The 20,027-nt window shown below is 39.8% G+C and overlaps 1 protein-coding gene across 1 annotated transcript in view; it reads right to left on the bottom strand.

Moving 5' to 3' along the window:
- LOC126482031 (2-amino-3-ketobutyrate coenzyme A ligase, mitochondrial-like) overlaps positions 1-20,027 on the bottom strand; it is a 154,286-nt gene that overhangs the window by 40,559 nt on the left and 93,700 nt on the right. The window contains exon 7 of the mRNA XM_050106003.1: positions 19,622-19,817. Within this exon, the coding sequence (XP_049961960.1) occupies positions 19,622-19,817 (196 nt within the window). The remainder of the gene's footprint in view (positions 1-19,621; positions 19,818-20,027) is intronic.

The following is a 20,027-nucleotide window of genomic DNA, read 5'->3' as shown; positions in this document are numbered from 1 at the left end:
AAGGCACAACAGTACCACCTCAGTACCTCACAGCAACTGGCATGTGAGACTGCAGCATCCACTGGATGTGTTGTATCAGGGCAAATGGTGTGCAAAAGTGTTCACAGAGTGGCCTTGGAGACCTGCTGCATGTCTACCTCTGATGTGTATTCTCAGAAGGGAACATCTAGAGTGGAGTCACAGCATGCCACATGGACAGTCAAGTTGTGGGCCAATGTTGTTTCGACAGATGAGTCCCAGTTTAGTCTGGAGAGTGTTTTTTAATGGATTCACATCTGGAAGGAATGTGGAATATGATTTCGGGGTCCAACCATTGTGGAAAGAGACTGATATTGGGGAGGATCCCTAATAGTGTGGACAGGGATTATGTTTATCACTCCAACTCCTTTCATGAAATTGTATGGGTGAATCTGCAATGTTTAATGGTTGTCTCCAATACTGTGAGCAGCTCTGCAGGAATAATGGGCATTATTGCCTCAACATGAGACTGATGACGCAATTTGCAGCATGCCCCATTGTTGTCAGGCCTGAGTTGCTGCCAGAGGTGGTCACACTCCATACTGAGCACATTAACCATTTGTCAGAATGTGTGTGCAAACCTGTTAAGTCGGAAAAAACAAAGAATATTTTTGTCTACTATTATGCATGTTGTGGTTGTTTATGTTCTGTATTCTTCACATTTTTTCTCCTTTACTATCACCAGTTTATGCATTTTTGTGGCAAAATAAATGCAACTTTGTGGAATTTTCAGTTGTTGCTTTAATTTTGGACACCTGTGAAAAAAGTTTCTCAAAACATAAATCTGAGAATTTTAATGTGCAAAATCTCAGATGTGAAAGGACAAAATGTTAGAGGATAGTAACACTTGTAATGGAGCATTAATTGCACATAATACATTGACTAGTTTGGAGGAGCAGTTATGAGAACTAGTGGAACAGAAAGTACAAGGAATACAAGGAAGGTTTGGCTCTTTTAATGCCACACTTAATTGGGGATACTACAGAAAATCAAAGGGAGTTTCAAAAGCTGTAGAATGAACTAGAAAAAACTAAAACAGAAGTTAGAAAAATTAGGAAATAGAATGAATTTTTCTAAACAATTTCCGAAATTTAAGTCAGATGGGGAAGTGCTTTCAACTTAATTTTGAGGGTGTTGTTCTGATCTTTACCCAAGAAGTGGAAAGGCTCAAGAAAGATAGCTTAGTTCCCTGGTAGGTGACACAGCAGACTGGGGAATAGCTCTTTCTGCAGATTTCAAATCAAGGAATGATTTCCAAGAGAAATTTAAAAGCACTGGTCATCAAATGCGTAAGAGAAACTGATTGTGGAATTATTACATCCTCCTGGTTTTGTTATTATGTGTCCGTTCCGTATGCAACATATGCTCAAAAAAGGTAGCAAGCAAGAGGCATCCTGTGCATGGAATGTATGTGTTGGTATGACGATAAGTGCATCAAAATTAATCTGAAATTCATAAACGATGGAGACCAGTGGCAATGCCATACATGTGTCAAACGTTTAGCAGAAAACAATCTAAAAGTCTCCATAACCCTTCAAGAAAAGGAAATTACCACATTAAAAGAACTAGCTGCAATACACTCTGAACGCAAGGATCTCTTGAACAAATTCAAAATACTGAAGGATAAACTCTCTGCCGAGTACATAACAGTCAGCAATCTCGAGGATCTGTTGGTGTCCCAGGAAGGGAAAAACGATGCTTTAAGGGAAGAACTGGCTGCAGCACACTAGGAACATGAAGAAATAAAGAAGAAAATGGCTACAGTCAAAAGTGATCAACAAAATACTTGTGTATTGTGTTCACGTGACACACGTGTGACTGGAAATGCCGGAAATAACAGGCTTGTTATTGGAAATAAGGAATGTGATTTTAGTGCTACAATCAATCGCTCCAGTAACAATGTATGTAGCACCAGCAGCTCAAAAGGTAAAGAGCAACCAAGTCTAATATCAGGTAAGACAATTATATGTCAGAAAACGACGCAAACACAACTTTCAAACCCATGTTTAACCACCAGTGATCTCAAAAACAAAGTGGAAATGGTTACAAAATTCCGTGAAAAACAAAAAAGTGAGTGAACAAAAGTTTAAGGCAATCATGCAATCATCTTGGGCGACAGCCAAGTCCGCAATATATCGAGATTCCTAAATGAACGTGACCACATTCAAAGTTCTGGTTACGTCTATCACCAAGCAAATGCAAGTGTTGTCCTAAAAAACATTGATCAAAACCCTCCAAAAACATGCACCTCTGACATTGTTGTAATTTCAGCAGGAACGAATGATGTAGATTGTAAAAACAGCCAGAATCTACTAAAAACACTAAGAAACAAACTACTGTGCATTTCAGCAAAGAAAGTGTTCCTAGTTGACCTACCATTTAGACACGACCTTCCAAACAGGTCATGTGTAAATACAGACGTAACAAACACAAACTCACAAATCTATAAACTCTGTTCAAAATTTGCAAATGTCACCGTAACTGAAGGTAGCAAATTTCGCAGGGAACACTATACATGACATGGGTTCCACTTGAACAACCTTGGCAGAAGAGAAATTGCAAATCACATATCACAATCTGTAGAGCAAAAGAAAGGACAAAACAATCATATAATACCTCTTAGATTTAAGGATCCACAACAACACCAGAGTCATTAATCCACAAGAAATTGCAAATATTTTGAACAATTACTATGAAAATATTGTTAAAAATCTGTTACAAAGCATCAACAAACCCCTACCCAACAGACAAAACAAAATAACAACTCCTGTAGAATCTATATTCTTCTGGGAAACTACTCCTGAAGAAATTGTACTAAGTGCAAAGTACCTCAAGAATAAATTCTCATCTGCAATCGATGACATCCCAGATTTTATCATAAAAAAGTGCATAAACAAAATAGCTCTCCCACTCTCAAATGTGTACAACTCATCGTTGATGGCAGGTACATTTCCAAAATGCATGAAAGTGGCTAAAGTCATCCCAATCTTTAAGAGAGGTGAAAAACTCAACGCAGAAAATTACAGAATCATATTGCTGTTACCTGTGTTTGGTAAACTTTTGGAGAGATTAATTCATGAAAGACTAATAAATTTTCTTGATAAGAACCAGATACTATATGATGCCCATCACAGTTTCAGAAAAAACAAATCCACGACAACTGCCATATATGAGTATTTACACTCCATCCTAGATGCTCTAGACAAAAAACAAAAAGCAGTTGGGATCTTCCTAGATTTGTCCAAGGCATTTGATGTCATAGACAACAAAATTCTTCTCAACAAACTGGAGTCATATTGCATCAGAGGCACCCCACTAAACTGGTTCAGTTCATACCTGACAAATAGGAAACAAAAAGTGTCAATAAAACATAACAACCAAGGACATATCGAAACATACTACTCTGACAATTGGAATATTACACAACGTGTGCCCCAAGGCTCAATACTTGGACCAATGCTCTTCATTGTGTACATAAACGACCTACTGTCAAACATCAAAGCCAACACCAGTGTACTCTCTGCATATGATACCAGTATACTCATAACAAGCAAAAATGAACATGAACTCCAAGAGGCCATAAATGGAAATACAGATGAACTTGGGGATTGGTTTGAGAAAAACAAGCTCATAGCTAACACAAAGAAAACCACTTACCTAAACTTATTTGTTTATTTATTTGTTTATTTAGTCCTTCAAATCCTATATGTATAGAATTTATACAAGGATATTGGACATGGTTAGGTATTTACAAGATAAAATACAGTTTGTATTGCAATCCTAAGGACTAGATATTGAAGTAATTTAGCACAGATTCATAAATACAACAAACATTACAGGCAACATACAAATTAGAATATTAATAATGCATCTTTATTTTTGTTGTTTGGCTTTTATATATTCTGTCAGACTGTAAAAGCAATGATCAATTAAATATGCCTTTACTTCAGCCTTAAAACCACAGAGTTTACCTATTGATTTAATATGTTTAGGTAGATTATTAAAAATCTTTATCCCAGTATGTAGTGTGCCTTTTTGGCACAATGATGTTCTCACCCGTTTCACATGAAGGTCAGATTTTTGCCTTGTATTGTGTGCATGTATATCTTCATTTTTTAATAAGATATCTGGGTGTCTATTGATATATTGTTTGATGAAAACTGATGTTTCATAGATAAAAATGCAAGGAAGAGGAAGAACTGACAGTTTTTTGAATATGGGTCTGCACGATTTTGTATTGTTTACCCCTTCAATAATTCTTAGTATTCTCTTTTGCATCCTGAAAAGTTTAATATTTGTTGTTGTATTGCCCCAGAAGATTATGCCATATTTAATTACAGAATGCACATAGGAGTAGTATACATTTAACAGGCTGGCTTTGCTGCAACAAGTTTTTAAGATCCGTATCATGTAACAGGTTTTGCTTAGTTTTCTTTGCAAACATTCAATATGTACCGCCCATTTTGTGTTGTTCTGGAGCCAGAGTCCCAGAAATTTAGTGCTGTCAACACTTTCAAGAACTCTGTCCCTAAGTTCTATTTCTATGTTTGGGTGGTGTCAACTTCCACCTAAGATCAAATAAAATTATGCCTGACATGAAATTATACAGTTCCCAAATATCCCCAAATACAGAAACAAGATTTCTGGGCCTATGGATTCAGGATAATCTAAAATGGCAAACACACATTAATAAAACTAATAGTAAACTAAACCAAGTGTGCTATGCCCTACGAATCCTCGCATACTGCACAAGCCCAGAAACTGTTCACACAGCCTACTATGCACAATTTCACAGTGTAATGCAGTATGGTATTATACTCTGGGGAGACTCTACACATAGCCTGAACATTCTCATAACCCAAAAGAGAGCTATAATAATAATGAACAAGGCAAAGCCAACTGATAGCTGCAGACCTCTCTTCCAAAAGTTGCTCATCCTACCCCTTGGCAGCCTGTATGTACTGGAACTATGCTAATTTGTAAAAAGTAATATTACAAAATTTAATAAAAATGTAAATGTCCATGACTATGGTACTAGACAGAAAATGAAACTCCATGTTAAAGAAATGTGCACCTCTGCCTTTAAAAACTCTCCCTTCAACAAAGGCATTAAAATATACAATAGCCTGCCATCAGAAATAAAAAACAGTAAGTCCCTGACTGTATTTAATAAAAAATTAAAATCATTTCTACTTGATCATTGCTTCTACAGTGCAAGCGAATTTCTGCTCCACATGGGTGGAAAGAAACATGAAACAAATTGCAGCAAAGAATTTTGTAAAGAGTAAAACATTAATGCAAGTATGTGCAAAAATCTTGCATCTATATCATCTGCTACTAAGCAAATTAAGTGCAGAAAGAATATCCAACCAGGTACTATTGTGTATATGTGTTAGAGGAATACACCACTAAAGTACAAATGTGTAGCTGAGTATGTAATTTGTGTGTTCATAACTTCTCAGAAAATATGTATGTAAGCTCATGTTTGTGTAAACTTGTGGTAGTTGGGTCGTATAGAGAACCGAAACATACCACTTAATTGATTGAATAGTTTTATTGTTTCTATAAATAGCTACACGAAGTGACACATTAAAAATCCACAGTTGTTTGATTTGACAACATGGCAAACACTAACGTACACAATTTTTCCAGTGAAGTTAGTTCAAAGAAGAGTCGGTTGATTGCTTGTGTTCGATAACCACCACAGAGCCCCCCCACCAGTAGTGCAGAGCACGGTGTAATCGGTGAGGTATCTGGGTCCGGGAGAGGGGGACAGTTAGCCGAGGAAAAGGTATAGTCCCTATGCCAGAGAGGAGGCAGAAGCTGACGACCTGCTCTAGACATGGGGAGGGGAGAGGGAGGCAGTGATGTTGATGAAGAGGGACACATGGGGATGGTGACAGTAAGGGTATGGCCCTGTCAATGAACGATGTAATGCTATCGACATTGGGTTCGGGAGGAAGGGAGAAATGCCTGAGGAATGTAACAGAGGGATGTGAATTGTCGAGAGAGTGGGGAGGGGTGTGGAGGATGAAAAGGAAGCCCTCACGGACCTGGACTGCTAGATTGTCAGCTGTATACATGGAGACGCCGACTGTGATGTAGATGCTCGACAGAGGAGCTTGTGAAAGTTGAGTTGCTGGCAACGGTATGGGTGAGACACAATCACTCGATCTAAAGGGGGGCGTAGCTGTGTTGCACTGAGGGGGAGAAACGTCACACGGGACACTATGACCTGAGTCGGAACACGCGCTTTGAGTGTGGGCGTCACACGGCACATAACTTAGAACACTGTTGTCTCTTGGGTGAGTACACTCGACTGGAGTGGTGAAGTCACACGGAATAACAGATGCTGCTTCTGAGATAGTCCACGCCGACTTTAAACGGTTCACGGACATGATGTGTGATTGTCCATTGATGGAGATTTGGAACGTGTTTTGGGAGCGTGACAGTACCTTGTAAGGTCCTGTGTAGGAAGGTTGTAAAGCGGCTCGCACAGTGTCATCCCGGAGCATTACATGCTCGCATTAAGCCAAGTCTTCGTGTACGAAAATGCATAGGACCGTGTGTGCATGTGGAGGGGGTACACGGATGTGTGAAATACACGTGCGAACACTCTCGACCAAATTGGGGGAGCACGTCCGATGAAAGGGGATGTGAATCCTCGATGAACTCACTAGGAAGAACAGGGGACTCACCGTAGAGCCCTTCTGCTAATGATGCTTGCAGGTCCTCTTTGAAGGTTGATCGCATGCTTAAAAGCACCCAGGGAAGGGCCTCTGACCACTGTTCCACATGGCACATGACGGCTGCTTTTAGTGTTCTGTGCCAGCGTTTGACTAAACCGTTAGCTTGTGGATGATAAGCGGTTGTATGGAATTTATTGACATCACATAGTTGGCAAAGACTGGCGAAAAGGGCGGACTCAAACTGCTGGCTCTGGTCTGTAGTAATCGCGGATGGACAGCCGAAGCAGGCGAGCCGCGTTTGGACAAAGGTGCGAGCCACCGCAGCAGCTGAAATGTCAATAAGTGGAAGCTTCCACCCACCTGCTGGTATGGTCGATCATAGACAAAATGTATCTGTAGCCCTCAGAAGGGGGGAGGGGACCAACGATGTCGAGGTGGATGTGGCGGAAGCGACCCTTAGGAACATCAACTGTCTGAGTGGCGGCTGGGCATGACAGGGTATGTACACACAGGCCCAGTCACCGCAGTCATGCTTGACATTGGGCCATATAAATCGTTTGGTTACAATGCATGTCATAGCCCGAACACCAGGGTGGGCTTGGTCATGGAGGGTATCAAAAACTGCTCGACGGAGGGAGGCAGGTACGATCGGGTGCGGTGTACTAGAAAAAGTGTCACATATGACCGGGCAGTCTGATCCCGGTAGGTGACGATTCTCCAAGGTAAGAGATATGTTGGTGTCCTGTAATAAGTCCTGTATGCTGGGATCTTGTTGTTGAAGGCGCGCCAGATTAGCCACGTCAAACTGCGAAGTAATGGTGTTTATGCGCGACATACTCTTTTTTAGTGTAAGATCAGTGTCCAGTGGGAAATTCAGCCAGGCAAGTACTAAAGATGTTAAAAAAGTTCAAGATACTCACAAAAGTAAAGTGAAAAATAATGTTAGTATATTTCATCAAAATATTGGGGGATTGAAGAATAAAATTGATGAGCTTCTGCTTTGTTTAGAAGATATAGAAACTGAGAATGTAATAGATGTACTATGCCTGTCTGAGCATCACATTGTCACTGATATGCAAAAGGTTAGCATCAATGGGTACAAATTAGCTGCACATGTAAGTAGAGATAATATGATGAGAGAAGGAGTTGCCATATATGTAAATAGCTTCCACAGTGTAAAAAATGTAGAAACTAAAAAATTTTGTGTAGAGCAACATATGGAAGCATGTGCCACTGAACTAAATCTAAATGATGGCACTTTCATAATTGTAACAGTGTATAGGTCCCCCTCAGGGAATTTCCAGCTATTTCTAGAAAACTTGGATGCTTTGTTGTGCTATCTGTCAGACAGGAGGAAGCAAATTATCATTTGTGGGGATTTCAATGTTGATTCCCTGAAAGAGTGTAATAGGAAGAATGACCTTGTAGTATTACTCAGTTCTTTCAATTTCAGCTCCGTCATTGATTTTCCTACTCGGATAACAAAGAACAGCAGGACATTGATAGATAACTTTTTTATAGACCAAGATAAGTTTAAGGACACAAATGCTTATCCTGTTGAGAATGGTCTTTCAGATCATGGTGCACAGCTAGTTACAGTACATGACATTGCTCCATGCAGTATATCAAATCAGAATTTCAAAGCACTGCATTCAATTAACAATATAAATACTGCAAACTTTAGGGAAAGCCTACAGCAGCTAGACTGGGATGAAGTGTATAAGGAACCTGATGCAAACTTGAAATATAACTTATTTCACGATACATTTTTAAGGGTATTTGAAAATTGTTTTCCCAAGAAAATAGTTAAACGTAATTCCAAGAAAACATAAAAAACCTTGGCTAACTAAAGGAATAAGAATATCTTGCAACTGTAAAAGAGAACTGTATCTAACAGCAAGAGGGAGTACTGACCCCAAAATTGTTCAATATTATAAAAACTATTGTGCGGTACTAAGAAAAGTTATTAAAAAGTCCAGAAGCATGTGTATCATGTCTGAGATCAGTAACTCTGATAATAAAATTAAAGCAATTTGGAATATTATTGAAAGGGAAACAGGGCAACCAAGAGCACAGGAAGACTTTAGTGCCATAAAACTGAATGACAAGTGTACTAACAAACAATCAGAAATTGAAAATATTTTCAATAATCATTTTTTAAATGTTGTGGAGAAAATAGGATCTAGATCTTCACTAGAAGAGGCGAGGCTACTAATAGAAGAGGCCATACCTGTGCAGTTTGAAACAACTGTATTTCCACCAACCTCTCCCTCTGAAATCAGTAAAATAATAAACTCACTGAAAAGTAAAAGCTCTTACAGAATTGATGGCATTTCCAGCAAGGTACTTAAAGCTTGTTCCCCACAGATAAGTAGGTTTCTCAGCCACGTATGTAATAGCTCTTTGGAGCAGGGTGTTTTCCGCGATAGACTGAAATATGCCATTGTAAAACCATTGCATAAAAAGGGGGATACATCGGATGTCAATAACTACCGCCCAATCTCTCTTCTGACAGCTCTATCAAAATTTTTTTAGAAAGCAATGTATTCAAGAGTAGCCTCCCATATTTGTAAAAATAAAGTACTAACAAAATGTCAGCTTGGTTTTCAGAAAGGCTTTTCAACAGAAAATGCTATATACGCTTTCACTGATCAAATATTAAATGCTCTGAATAACCGGACATCACCCATTGGTATTTTGTGTGATCTCTCAAAGGCCTTTGATTGTGTAAATCATGGAATTCTTTTACATAAGCTAAATCATTATGGTTTGAGGGGGCAGTGCACAAATGGTTTAATTCATACTTAACTGGAAGAATGCAGAAAGTTGAAATAAGTGGTTCATGTAATGTTAAAACAACAGCTGATTCCACAAACTGGGGGGCTATCAGGAACAGGGTCCCACAGGGTTCGGTCTTTGGTCCTTTACTGTTCTTGATATACATTAACGATTTACCATTCCACATTGATGAAGATGCAAAGTTAGTTCTTTTTGCTGATGATACAAGTATAGTAATAACATCCAAAAACCAAGAACTAAGTGATGTAATTGTAAATGATGTTTTTCACAAAATTATTAAGTGGTTCTCAGCAAACGGACTCTCTTTAAATTTTGATAAAACACAGTATATACAGTTCCATACAGTAAATGGCACAACTCCAGTAATAAATATAGACTTTGAACAGCATTCTGTACCTAAGGTAGAATTTTCAAAATTTTTAGGTGTGTCCATTGATGAGAGGTTAAACTGGAAGCAACACATTGATGGTCTGCTGAAACGTCTGAGTTCATCTACGTATGCTATTAGGGTTATTGCAAATTTTAGTGATGAGAATCTCAGGAAATTAGCTTCCTATGCCTACTTTAATTCACTGCTTTCGTATGGCATCATATTCTGGGGTAATTCATCGTTGAGTAGAAAAGTATTCATTGCTCAAAAATGTGTAATCAGAATAATTGCTGGTGCCCACCCACGGTCATCCTGCAGACATCTATTTAAGGATCTAGGGATCCTCACAGTAACCTCACAGTATATATATTCACTTATGAAATTTGTTGTTAATAATCCAACCCAGTTCAAAAGTAATAGCAGTGTGCATAGCTATAACACCAGGAGAAAGGATGATCTTCACTATGCAGGGTTAAATCTGACTTTGGCACAGAATGGGGTAAATTATGCTGCCACAAAAGTCCTTGGTCACCTACCAAACAGCATCAAAAGCCTGACAGATGGCCAACCAACATTTAAAAATAAATTAAAAGAATTTCTAGATGACAACTCCTTCTGCTCATTGGCTGAATTTTTAGATATAAATTAAGGGAGGGAGAAAAAAAAAAAACCAACTTAAACATTAGTGTCATGCAATATTTTGTGTAATGTAATATCTTGTACAGACATCTTTTATTAACCTGACACGTTCCACATCATTACGAAGTGTCGTATTCATGATCTATGGAACAAGTATTAATCTAATCTAATCTAATCTAATCATATAGTCTGCGACGACATTTTCTGCACCTTTTATATAGAGGACGTCCGTCATGTATTGGCATATGAGATCCGTATGCCAGAACCTACGTGGTGGGAGGTTGGTAGCAGGATTACGAATGGCATCTGCAAGTGGACGGTGATTGGTGAAAATAGTGACCTCGCAACCTTCGATATCTTTGCGAAAGTGTCTAACAGCTTTGCAAACGGCCACTAACTCTCTATCAAATGCAGACCATTTTTGTAGAGAAGCGGACAGTTTTTTAGAGAAGAATCGGAGTGGTTGAGAGGTATCACCGACGAGTCGCTAAAGCATGGCGCCGATACAGGCGTCGCTTGCGTCCATAGTAATAGAGATGCGTGCATCGGCAAGTGGGTGCGCAAGTGTAACCACATAGGTCAGGGAGGACTTGAGATTGTCGAACGCACGTGTCATATCCTCGGACCAAACTACTTGGCGTGCACCCGAAGTGTTCTTGCCTGCCAACAAGTCTGTGAGTGGTGCCTGGAGTGAAGCTGCAAGCGGGATGTATCGGCGGAAAAAGTTGACCATTCCTAAGGAACGACGGAGGTCACAGTACGTTTCCAGAAGTGGCAGTCCGTTAATAATGGTGACACACTCGGATGTAGGCCGTATGACATCAGGGATGACCTCATGACCCAGAAACATCACACGAGAGTGGCAGAGCTGGTTTTTATCCTCGTTAATTGCAACGCCATTGTCTGAGAGAATTTGTAGAACACATGACAAATGTTCTTCATGTTCTGTTTCGGACACTGAGAAAACAAGGACATAATTGAGATGTGCATAGCAAAAACGGACTGGGAGAAGGAGTGAGTCAATGAAGCGTTGTCAGGTCTGCGCGGCGTTTTTGAGGCCGTACGGCACGGTACAGAATTCATAGAGGCCGAAGGGGGTGATAATAGCCATTTTTGGTATGTCATCAGTGTACATATGGATCTGATGGTATGCTTTTTTACAATCAATAATGCTGAAAACGCATGCACCATGTAGTTGTTGTGCAAAGTCTTGAATATGTGGGATCGGGTAATTGTCAATGACAGTGCGTGCATTTAATTTGTGGTAATCTCCACATAAGCGGTACGAACCGTCTTTCTTGGAAGCCAAGTGAATTGGAGAAGACCAGTTGCTGGAGGACAGATGGACAATACGGGCGTCTAATAGGTATTGTATGATAGCTTTTGCCTGGCAAAGTTTGTGGGCCTGGCTTTGTGATGAACTGGCGGGCCTTTGGTAGTATCCAGTCTGTGGCACGTGCCGTTTGAAATCACCGTGACATGGGTGTGATGGGAGGGTGTTGAATCACTCACAGCCCTGACAGATGAAGAGTCACTGACCTGTGGTGGCGTGCTGTCGCAGGAAGAGATCTGTGGTCCGTGGCTGTGACCTGTGATGAGGTGGGCTCGTGTGTCGGCTCAATGTGAGCAGGTCGCTTGACATGAGAGCGAGGGAATAACTTGATCTGGAGTTCATCAGTAGAGTCCGTGGCAGGTGCAGAAACGTGTGTGAGTTTGGCAATCATGCTGCGCGCGCGTGCCAGCTCGCGTGATGCATCCGCAATCAATTGTCATAGTCTGTTGTTGTTGTTACAAATAGCATCTATTTCATGACGTTTGCAGTTGACTTCGGCAATGGAGGTGACGAGTTGAGCTGACGGGTAGGAGCAATCGGCAGAAGTGTTGATGAGTGAAAAATCATAACTAAGAGGCAGAGTTGTAGCACGTGGCGCGAAGGAGCCAGGGATGCGTGTACCGGAAGCGTGGTGCACCAGTGCTGCAGACTGTAGGTCTGGAGAAAGTCCGTAATGTTGGCGGAAATCAATCCCGAGCAGCAGCTCATCGATATCTGCGATGCGAAACGTCCACGGGAGCAGTATGTCGGGTGTGAGCTGAAGCTGAATCTCGACTGTTCCGTGAACGCTGATGTTGGAATTATTCGCCACGCGGTGCGTGGAAACGGTAGGTAGCAAGCTCGATGGCGCAAGTGTTTGTGGCAGAATGCTGGAGTCCACGCCTGCATCATGAGGAAGTGGAGTTTGCAACATTCGTCGAGAATGTACAGACGGCCGGGTGCGCAGCTGGTGTTGTGTGTAGAATGTTTTGTGCATTGGAGACACCCTGAAGAGGCGGCACGAGATGAAGCGCCTAAAGTGGCTCACGCCTGTAGTTTTCCGCCGTGCACAGCAGTTGGCATTTGCAGGCGGCATCGCCGGGTGTTGCATGGAACCAGCACAGCTGATGAGTGGGAGGGAAGGCTGGGCAAGGAGTTCCCACCTCCGTTGCAGGGCTGTGCAGGGTGCCAGCAGTGGGAGTGTTAGCCATGGTGGGGACAGGCAGCGCTAGTAGTTTTCTGGTGTGGCTCCCAGGTGGGGATGCCGTCGGCACACACGATGCGTTGGAGTTCGCACGGCTGATCCTAGGCGGCGATGGTGAGGCACAGACACTTGCAGGTGTGCCACCCGTTGGCACCATGCGAACATGGCTTGCAGGGATGAGGTGTCTGTGCGAACATAGCCGATGCATGCTGTCAGCGATCCATAGGCGTTGGTCCAAAGGCGCCGTCGAGAGGGCGAGCAGTTGCATTTGGATGTCATATGGTAACTTGACTGACCAAATGGCCCACAGGGCTGTATCCAAAAGGGTTTGCTGGTTGACCATTGAAGGTAGTCGGCGCCACAGCTGAGACGGTGATCTGTCTTGAATTTGCTCGACATGGATGTTTTGCTGCAGCGCCTTATCTGGGTAGTGCACGCTAAACATTCCACAATAATTTTCTTCGCCGAAATATAGCGTGGCAGAGGTGGTGGTGAATTAATTATATCACTCACCATCACGAGCTCATCGTGTAGATGAGTAATCAAACTGGAGTATCGTGCGTCGGTCGAGATAACACCATTAAATTCAAACACATGCTTGACTAGAGTAAACAAAGTGACAGGATTATCACGATTGAATGGTGGCAGTTTTGGGGGCTTCGACGGTTGTGCGACTGGAGACAATGAGGGGGCCCGGAAACTGGTATCCGGCTTGGAATGAGATGCGTCGTCTGGTGTGGCAGCTGAAGGTGCGAAGTGATGCAACACAGTTGGCACAGAAGACGCGTGATGTGTTGCTGGCACGGATGAAACAGCCGGTGCTGCTGTAAACATGGAACAGTCCGAAATGCGATCAGCGTATGTCGTGGTAGGTGCGGCAGGGACGGCCGGTGCTGCCACACACGAGCGGGTGATCTGGTCGTATTGTGTGGTCAGTTTGCCATACGATGTAGGTAACACAGAATACACAGCACGTGATGCGTTGTCGATGTCGTGTTTCACACAAACACGGTCAGGTGGCATTGTCACAACACAAGTGTCTGTCACAAGCTGCGACTGGAGTGTAATAATTCGTAAGAGACGCAAACATAGGATGCGGCATAAATGGTAGTTGTCCTGGAGCCGTTTGTGAGGATTCACTCGCACTTACACAGGACAGCGGAATCGTAGGCACACTCGTGTTGTTGATTGGCCACATTGTTTATACACTGAGTTGTATCAGAAGCACGCGAAAAAACAAAATTTCGGGGTCACCAGTGTGGTAGTTGGATCGTATAGAGGTTGTAGAACTGAAACATATCACTTAATTGATTGAATACTTTTATTGTTGCTAGAAATAGCTACACAAAGTGACACATTAAAAATCCACAGTCGCTTGATTCGACAACATGGCGAACACTAACCTACACAGTTTTTCCAATGAAGTTAGTTCAAAGATGAGTCAGTCGATTGCTTGCAGTCGATAATCGGCACAAACTTTTGGCATATTACTTCATTCCAGCAAATTATCATAATGTCCAATGTATGTTTGTGCATCACCATGTGCATGTCATGTATAGTATTGATTCAGAGGACAATAAATAAATAAATACATAAATAAATATTATACATGGGGTAATTACAAGAAAGAGTGGCATTTGACTAAGTCAAAATAGTTGAATGGCCAATTAGAAGATGCACATGTATCAAAATTATTGGTAAGAAAATTTTCTTGTTGTGTAAGAAAGGAGATCAGACATTGTGGATGGACTAATGTTAACAATGTATTGACTTTCACTGGAGGATTAGATGCCTAAATAAAGAATGAGATGACTACATACAGGGGGAAAGTCATGTGGATGACAGGTGGTCCTTATCAAAATAAGCTTCTGAAGAAAAAGGAAAAGGCTTATATAATACTGATATGATGTTAAAGAAGTTTAAATCCACAGGAGAATCTGTGATCTTTGCAGCTTCAATGGATTGACATTCATTGGATGTCTGGGTTAACAGTTTCAGTATGCCACATTTCACTCTCCCTGGACCATTTCTTCTACTCTTCATATCCTGTTGTCTTTAATTTAAATCCAATTTCTTCTGCCCTATCATAGAGGTAAATAGACTGATGAGAGTTAAACATATGTCTATAAGGTGTAAGGCGACAGTGAAAGTGTGTTAATTAAGATCTAAGTGTGGAAGACATACATTAGTTAATAGTGCTTACAAGCAACATAAATATTCAAGGTTTCTTTTAAAGGGTGATTATGTGTGCTTGATCACACACATGTGCAATAAAACATAGGTTCTGTTCTGCAAAAATTTTCTTCACTTATTGAAAGGTTAATTTGTATGTTTCCTATAAGGGATTTTGTACCTTTTCTTTATGACATATTAGCAACATTATGTGAACAGGGAAGCAGGAATGGAAAGAAAACCATTCCCCAAGTGTAGTATGACATGCTAACATGCAAGTGAAAAAGCAATAGTTTGACAGGTCAGTTGTTTTGCCACCATAACAATAAAATAATGCTAAGACTATCATTATATCTGTGGAGAGCATGCCTATGAATAAGTGGAATGGTTACCTATTTTAATATGCAAAAATATTGAGCTTTTAACAAGGAAAGGGAAATTTTGGGAGGTATAATATTTGTGCTCATTGTATAAAGGCAGGAGAAGAAACTTAATACAAATTTGTTCTCAAAGGTTTATTTGGACACAATAAATTATTACAGATAATTAATCCAAGGGGTTTAGAGATTAATGAAGCAATTACTTTGTATTTGTAGATATTTATAGACTCCTTAACGGACAGAAAGGGATAAGTATGTATGTGTTAGGGAACATATAAAATATCTAACATAAATGCAACAATATTTGGCTAGGATGCATTAAAAATCTGTATAATGTATATTAATCTGAAGTTATAGAAGTAATGAGTAACTGTAGAGATAGAACAGAAATGAAAGACTAGAGGAATTTACCACACAGTACCATGAGAAGGTGACTAGAGGTATGTTAGTGGGATGTTTATGAATTCATTAACACAGAAAAGGAAGTATAGGTGAAAGTGTGTTTATAGCGGGTTTTGGAAATGTCAGTTTATAGGTATCAAGGGGAAGCTAAAACTCCAAGGAGAAATTTACTCAAATAAATGAATATGGAAAAAGGGTTGGATATCTTAATTATTATTGGTTTTTGGGGTTCAGCGTATCTCATAGAGCTGAACTATTGGGAAAAAAGATGAACCCATTAAAGGGATGGCCTATGTGTAGTGTAGGTTTGGTGAGCCCATTGATGGGATGACCAAAATCACTTTAGGGGTTAAGACTGGAATGAGGACGCTAGCACTGTAAGGATGATAGGTGATTGAGAGGTAACTTTCTACAGAAGGTAAAAGCAGTCATTACAGGGATAAGAAACTGTGAAGTAATTGTAGTTGTTATATGCAAAGAGTTCTCCAAATGGGGAGAGTACAAAAAAATTACCTGGATAGTGCCAATTTATAACAGAGGTGTTTCCATATATGCTTGACATAACAGATATCTGAGATTTGCAGTTAGCAGCTCCTTGAGCATGATAGAACCAAACATTTTCAAAAGGAATATAAATAATGTATTGTGTGTGTTTAGAAAACTTATGAAACGTAACTATGATTACATCAATTAGAAGAAAGAGACTACACATATGTGGTGAATGTAAAGTGGAAAAATGAAATGAACTTGTTAATTTTCATCACATCTGTGCTCAAGGGTATGGCAGCAATAGTAAAGTAACCTATAAATTGATAAAAGGGGAAATGGTCTTCTTAAGTGCTTAGAACCAAAATAAAGTAGAGAAAGGTGGGGCACAGTGCAACAGGAAAGTTATCTTTTGAAAAAAAAAAAGACAAAAAGTTGTGAAAATGCTGTCTTTCCTCATGTCTTTATTTAAGGAACCTTAAACAATAATTTAAATTGCACACACTCTATTTGGTTATGAAACTAATGTATTTAGTCATAATATTAAGTGTGACTGCAAACTGTTACAGTATGCACCAGTGTGGGGCAGTGTAACACATACTAGTGTACAGTGTAACAAGCATGGTTTTGGTAAGATCACTACAACACTTTTTTCTGACATATATGATGTATCAGCTACAAATGGACATACAAATGCATTGGGATTTTTGGCCCCCCTACAGAGAAATGTCACTTGATAACCCCATCGTTATCTTCGTTCTTGATGACTTTACCAATGGAGTGAACTGAGTTCTTGCCGGGGATCTCTACTGCAATGTAATCTTTTTGAATAGCTGGGCAGTTTTCTTCTTCTTTATCATCAGTTTGACTTTTGATATCTCCACTGTCTGAGCAATCTGAAGGTTCATGTGTTTTATTTTCAACTGTCCCAGCTAAGTCAGACTCTCTTAAAAATAGACATCTCTTGTGAGATTTGCGTTTATTTTCCTCTTTCACCTTCTGTGGTCTTGAATGTGCTTCAAACACCACTTTAACTGGAATATCTGTTGCAATGCAACTCATTTATCTCTTTGTATTTCTTGTTGAAGTGAAGTGTGTGTGTATGTGTGTGTGTGTGTGTGTGTGTGTGTGTGTGTGTGTGTGTGTGTGTGTGTGTGGTCTATTGTTGATGGAGGCCATAATGGCTGAAAGCTTTATTTGTAAGTCTTTTTGTTGTGTCTCAGCGACTCAGCATCACCACTATATGATATTTTCCTTTTCATGAAGAAAACTACTAAATTCACAAGCAAAAATGAGATAGCAACACCAGAAGGAACTGTTGATGAAGCAGAGAGATTTTGAGTGCAACCATTAGTTACAATAGGTAATTATAGACTGAAATTCATCACCGATACTGAGCAAATGGATGCACGTGCACTTATGATTATATGATAACAGCTTTTTGAGCTATCAGGACTGAAAACCAAGAATGAGAACTTGCCCAAAAGACATACACCTATACAGCACACTACTTGCTGACACTCAATGGAGAATTTCTTCCATGTGCATTTTTCTGTTTGAAGAAGCCAGGAATAAGTTTGGTTTGAGACTCAGCAATGAAGTTGAATTTTTGTAGTTAGTACAGAAACGTCATAGTTTCCTGTTACAAGTCAGAAAAATTAATGAAAGAACTTTAAAACAAATATTGTAGTTAGTTATAAAATCATATGTTGGAGAAAATGACCTTTTATTACTAGTTGACTCATGGAATGGTCAGATCAATACTACACTGTACAATGAGTTCACCGCAGATAACACTGGGAAGGGCTACATGCCCTATGAAAGTTATAATCCAAAGTGTACGTATTTGTATCCCTCACATGATGTTTATTTCTATCAGCAGGTCAAAAATGTAATTAAGAAAACTGGTAGTGCATCTGAATTGTTACAGAATAAGCAGAAAATATCTAAAAATTAAGATGCAATTAAAATTCAGTCATTGGTTCACTGGATTTTAAGCTCATAGATGTTTTTTCTGAAATGATAAAATTATGTTTGGAATGCATCAAAACAGATGAAAAACCAGTATTTCAGAATGTTAATGAAATAAGATTCACTTTGCATTTATTAAGAACCTAGTGTCACTGAGGTAAAGGATATGCTGTAATGCTGTTTCAAAAAATACTGCCATTTTAATGAATGGTAAATTCATCCTGTCTGCTATCTGAGGGTGATATCTTTTGAATTTTGGTGCACCTGAACGAATAGTTTTAGGATGAGATACCTGGCACCTTAAACTACATTACCATTCAGTCCTTTTTTTCAATATACATTCCTCACCTCTTGTTCTTTCCTTGTTACAGCAAAGCAATATTTTTAGGGACACATTAAGGGGAACATACACTGAGAATATTTAGATATATTAGCTGGATGCAATAAAAAGGTATCCAGGAATTATAAATCCTAGGGAAATGGTTCCATGTGATGAAAAATTACTAGAAAAATGTTATGTGGACAGTATATCATGGCAGTTGACCATGACCGTAAACAAATGAGAACTCAGTCTGTCCCAGTGGAGGGGAGTGATGTGAAGGAATAAGCCCCACCTCTATCTTGAAGAGCTGCCCTCCTACATCTGTGTTCTGTGCTTCTACGAAAGCAGAACTGACACAACAGTCACAGGGATTACTGATTCCTTTTGTTGTGGTGAGAGTTGCTTTTGAATCCCTTTATGCACCAGGATTAGTCTCTTCACTCATTTCAAAATAAAAAAGAAAACAATCCACAACACAAAGCAAACTGAAGTACAGAAAGCATATTGTAGTGGCTACAGCACAACTGTTTGCTACAGATGGCAGTAGTAGTTCAGACCCGACTTCTACCAGTATCACACGCAACCATAGTTCGAAACACTCCCCATCTAAATCTGCCACAATATAGTGTCCACATAATGCCAAAAGATCAGGACATGATTTGGAATCCTAGGTAAATAGCGATCTTGGTATAGTACCCTTGAAATAAGTAAAGGAGAATTTCTGTTATTTTGTTACATAAAAACTTCTACCTAAAGCGTCACAAGTGGAAATGGCTGGCTTCTGTTTTTTCTAGATTTGTCCAGACCCAATGAGTAACATAATGAAAAAAAATTAAGTAATCACTTGACTTAATTACCTTTATTCCAGCAGCAGCAGATGAAGGTGGTATTGCATTGGTGAAGAGATATGTTCGACTAGATTGTCTCAGGAAACAAATCAGTTCCTTTGAACCTGCTGTATATCCTCCAGTTCCACCACCTAATGCCTTTCCAAGTGTAGAAGTAATCACATCTGCTACACCCATCATGCCACACAATTCCTCAGTTCCCCTGGAAGAATTGTGAGAAAATATTTTCACCAGTGAAGAATTAATATCTTTTTTATTTCACATTATAACACTCTGCCTTTATTTGTAATCCAAACCTATTTATTTAGTTATTAATCTAAAAGATGTAAAATATTCCTACCAACATGTAGCAAGAACTTTTTCCACTTAGTAGTTGTGAGTAAATATGTAGCTCTCCTAGAAAGTGGTCCATACA

The sequence above is a fragment of the Schistocerca serialis genome, chromosome 5 (assembly GCF_023864345.2).
Source record: "Schistocerca serialis cubense isolate TAMUIC-IGC-003099 chromosome 5, iqSchSeri2.2, whole genome shotgun sequence".
Taxonomy (NCBI): Eukaryota; Metazoa; Arthropoda; class Insecta; order Orthoptera; family Acrididae; genus Schistocerca; species Schistocerca serialis.
This window is presented reverse-complemented; position numbering and strand designations above follow the sequence as displayed.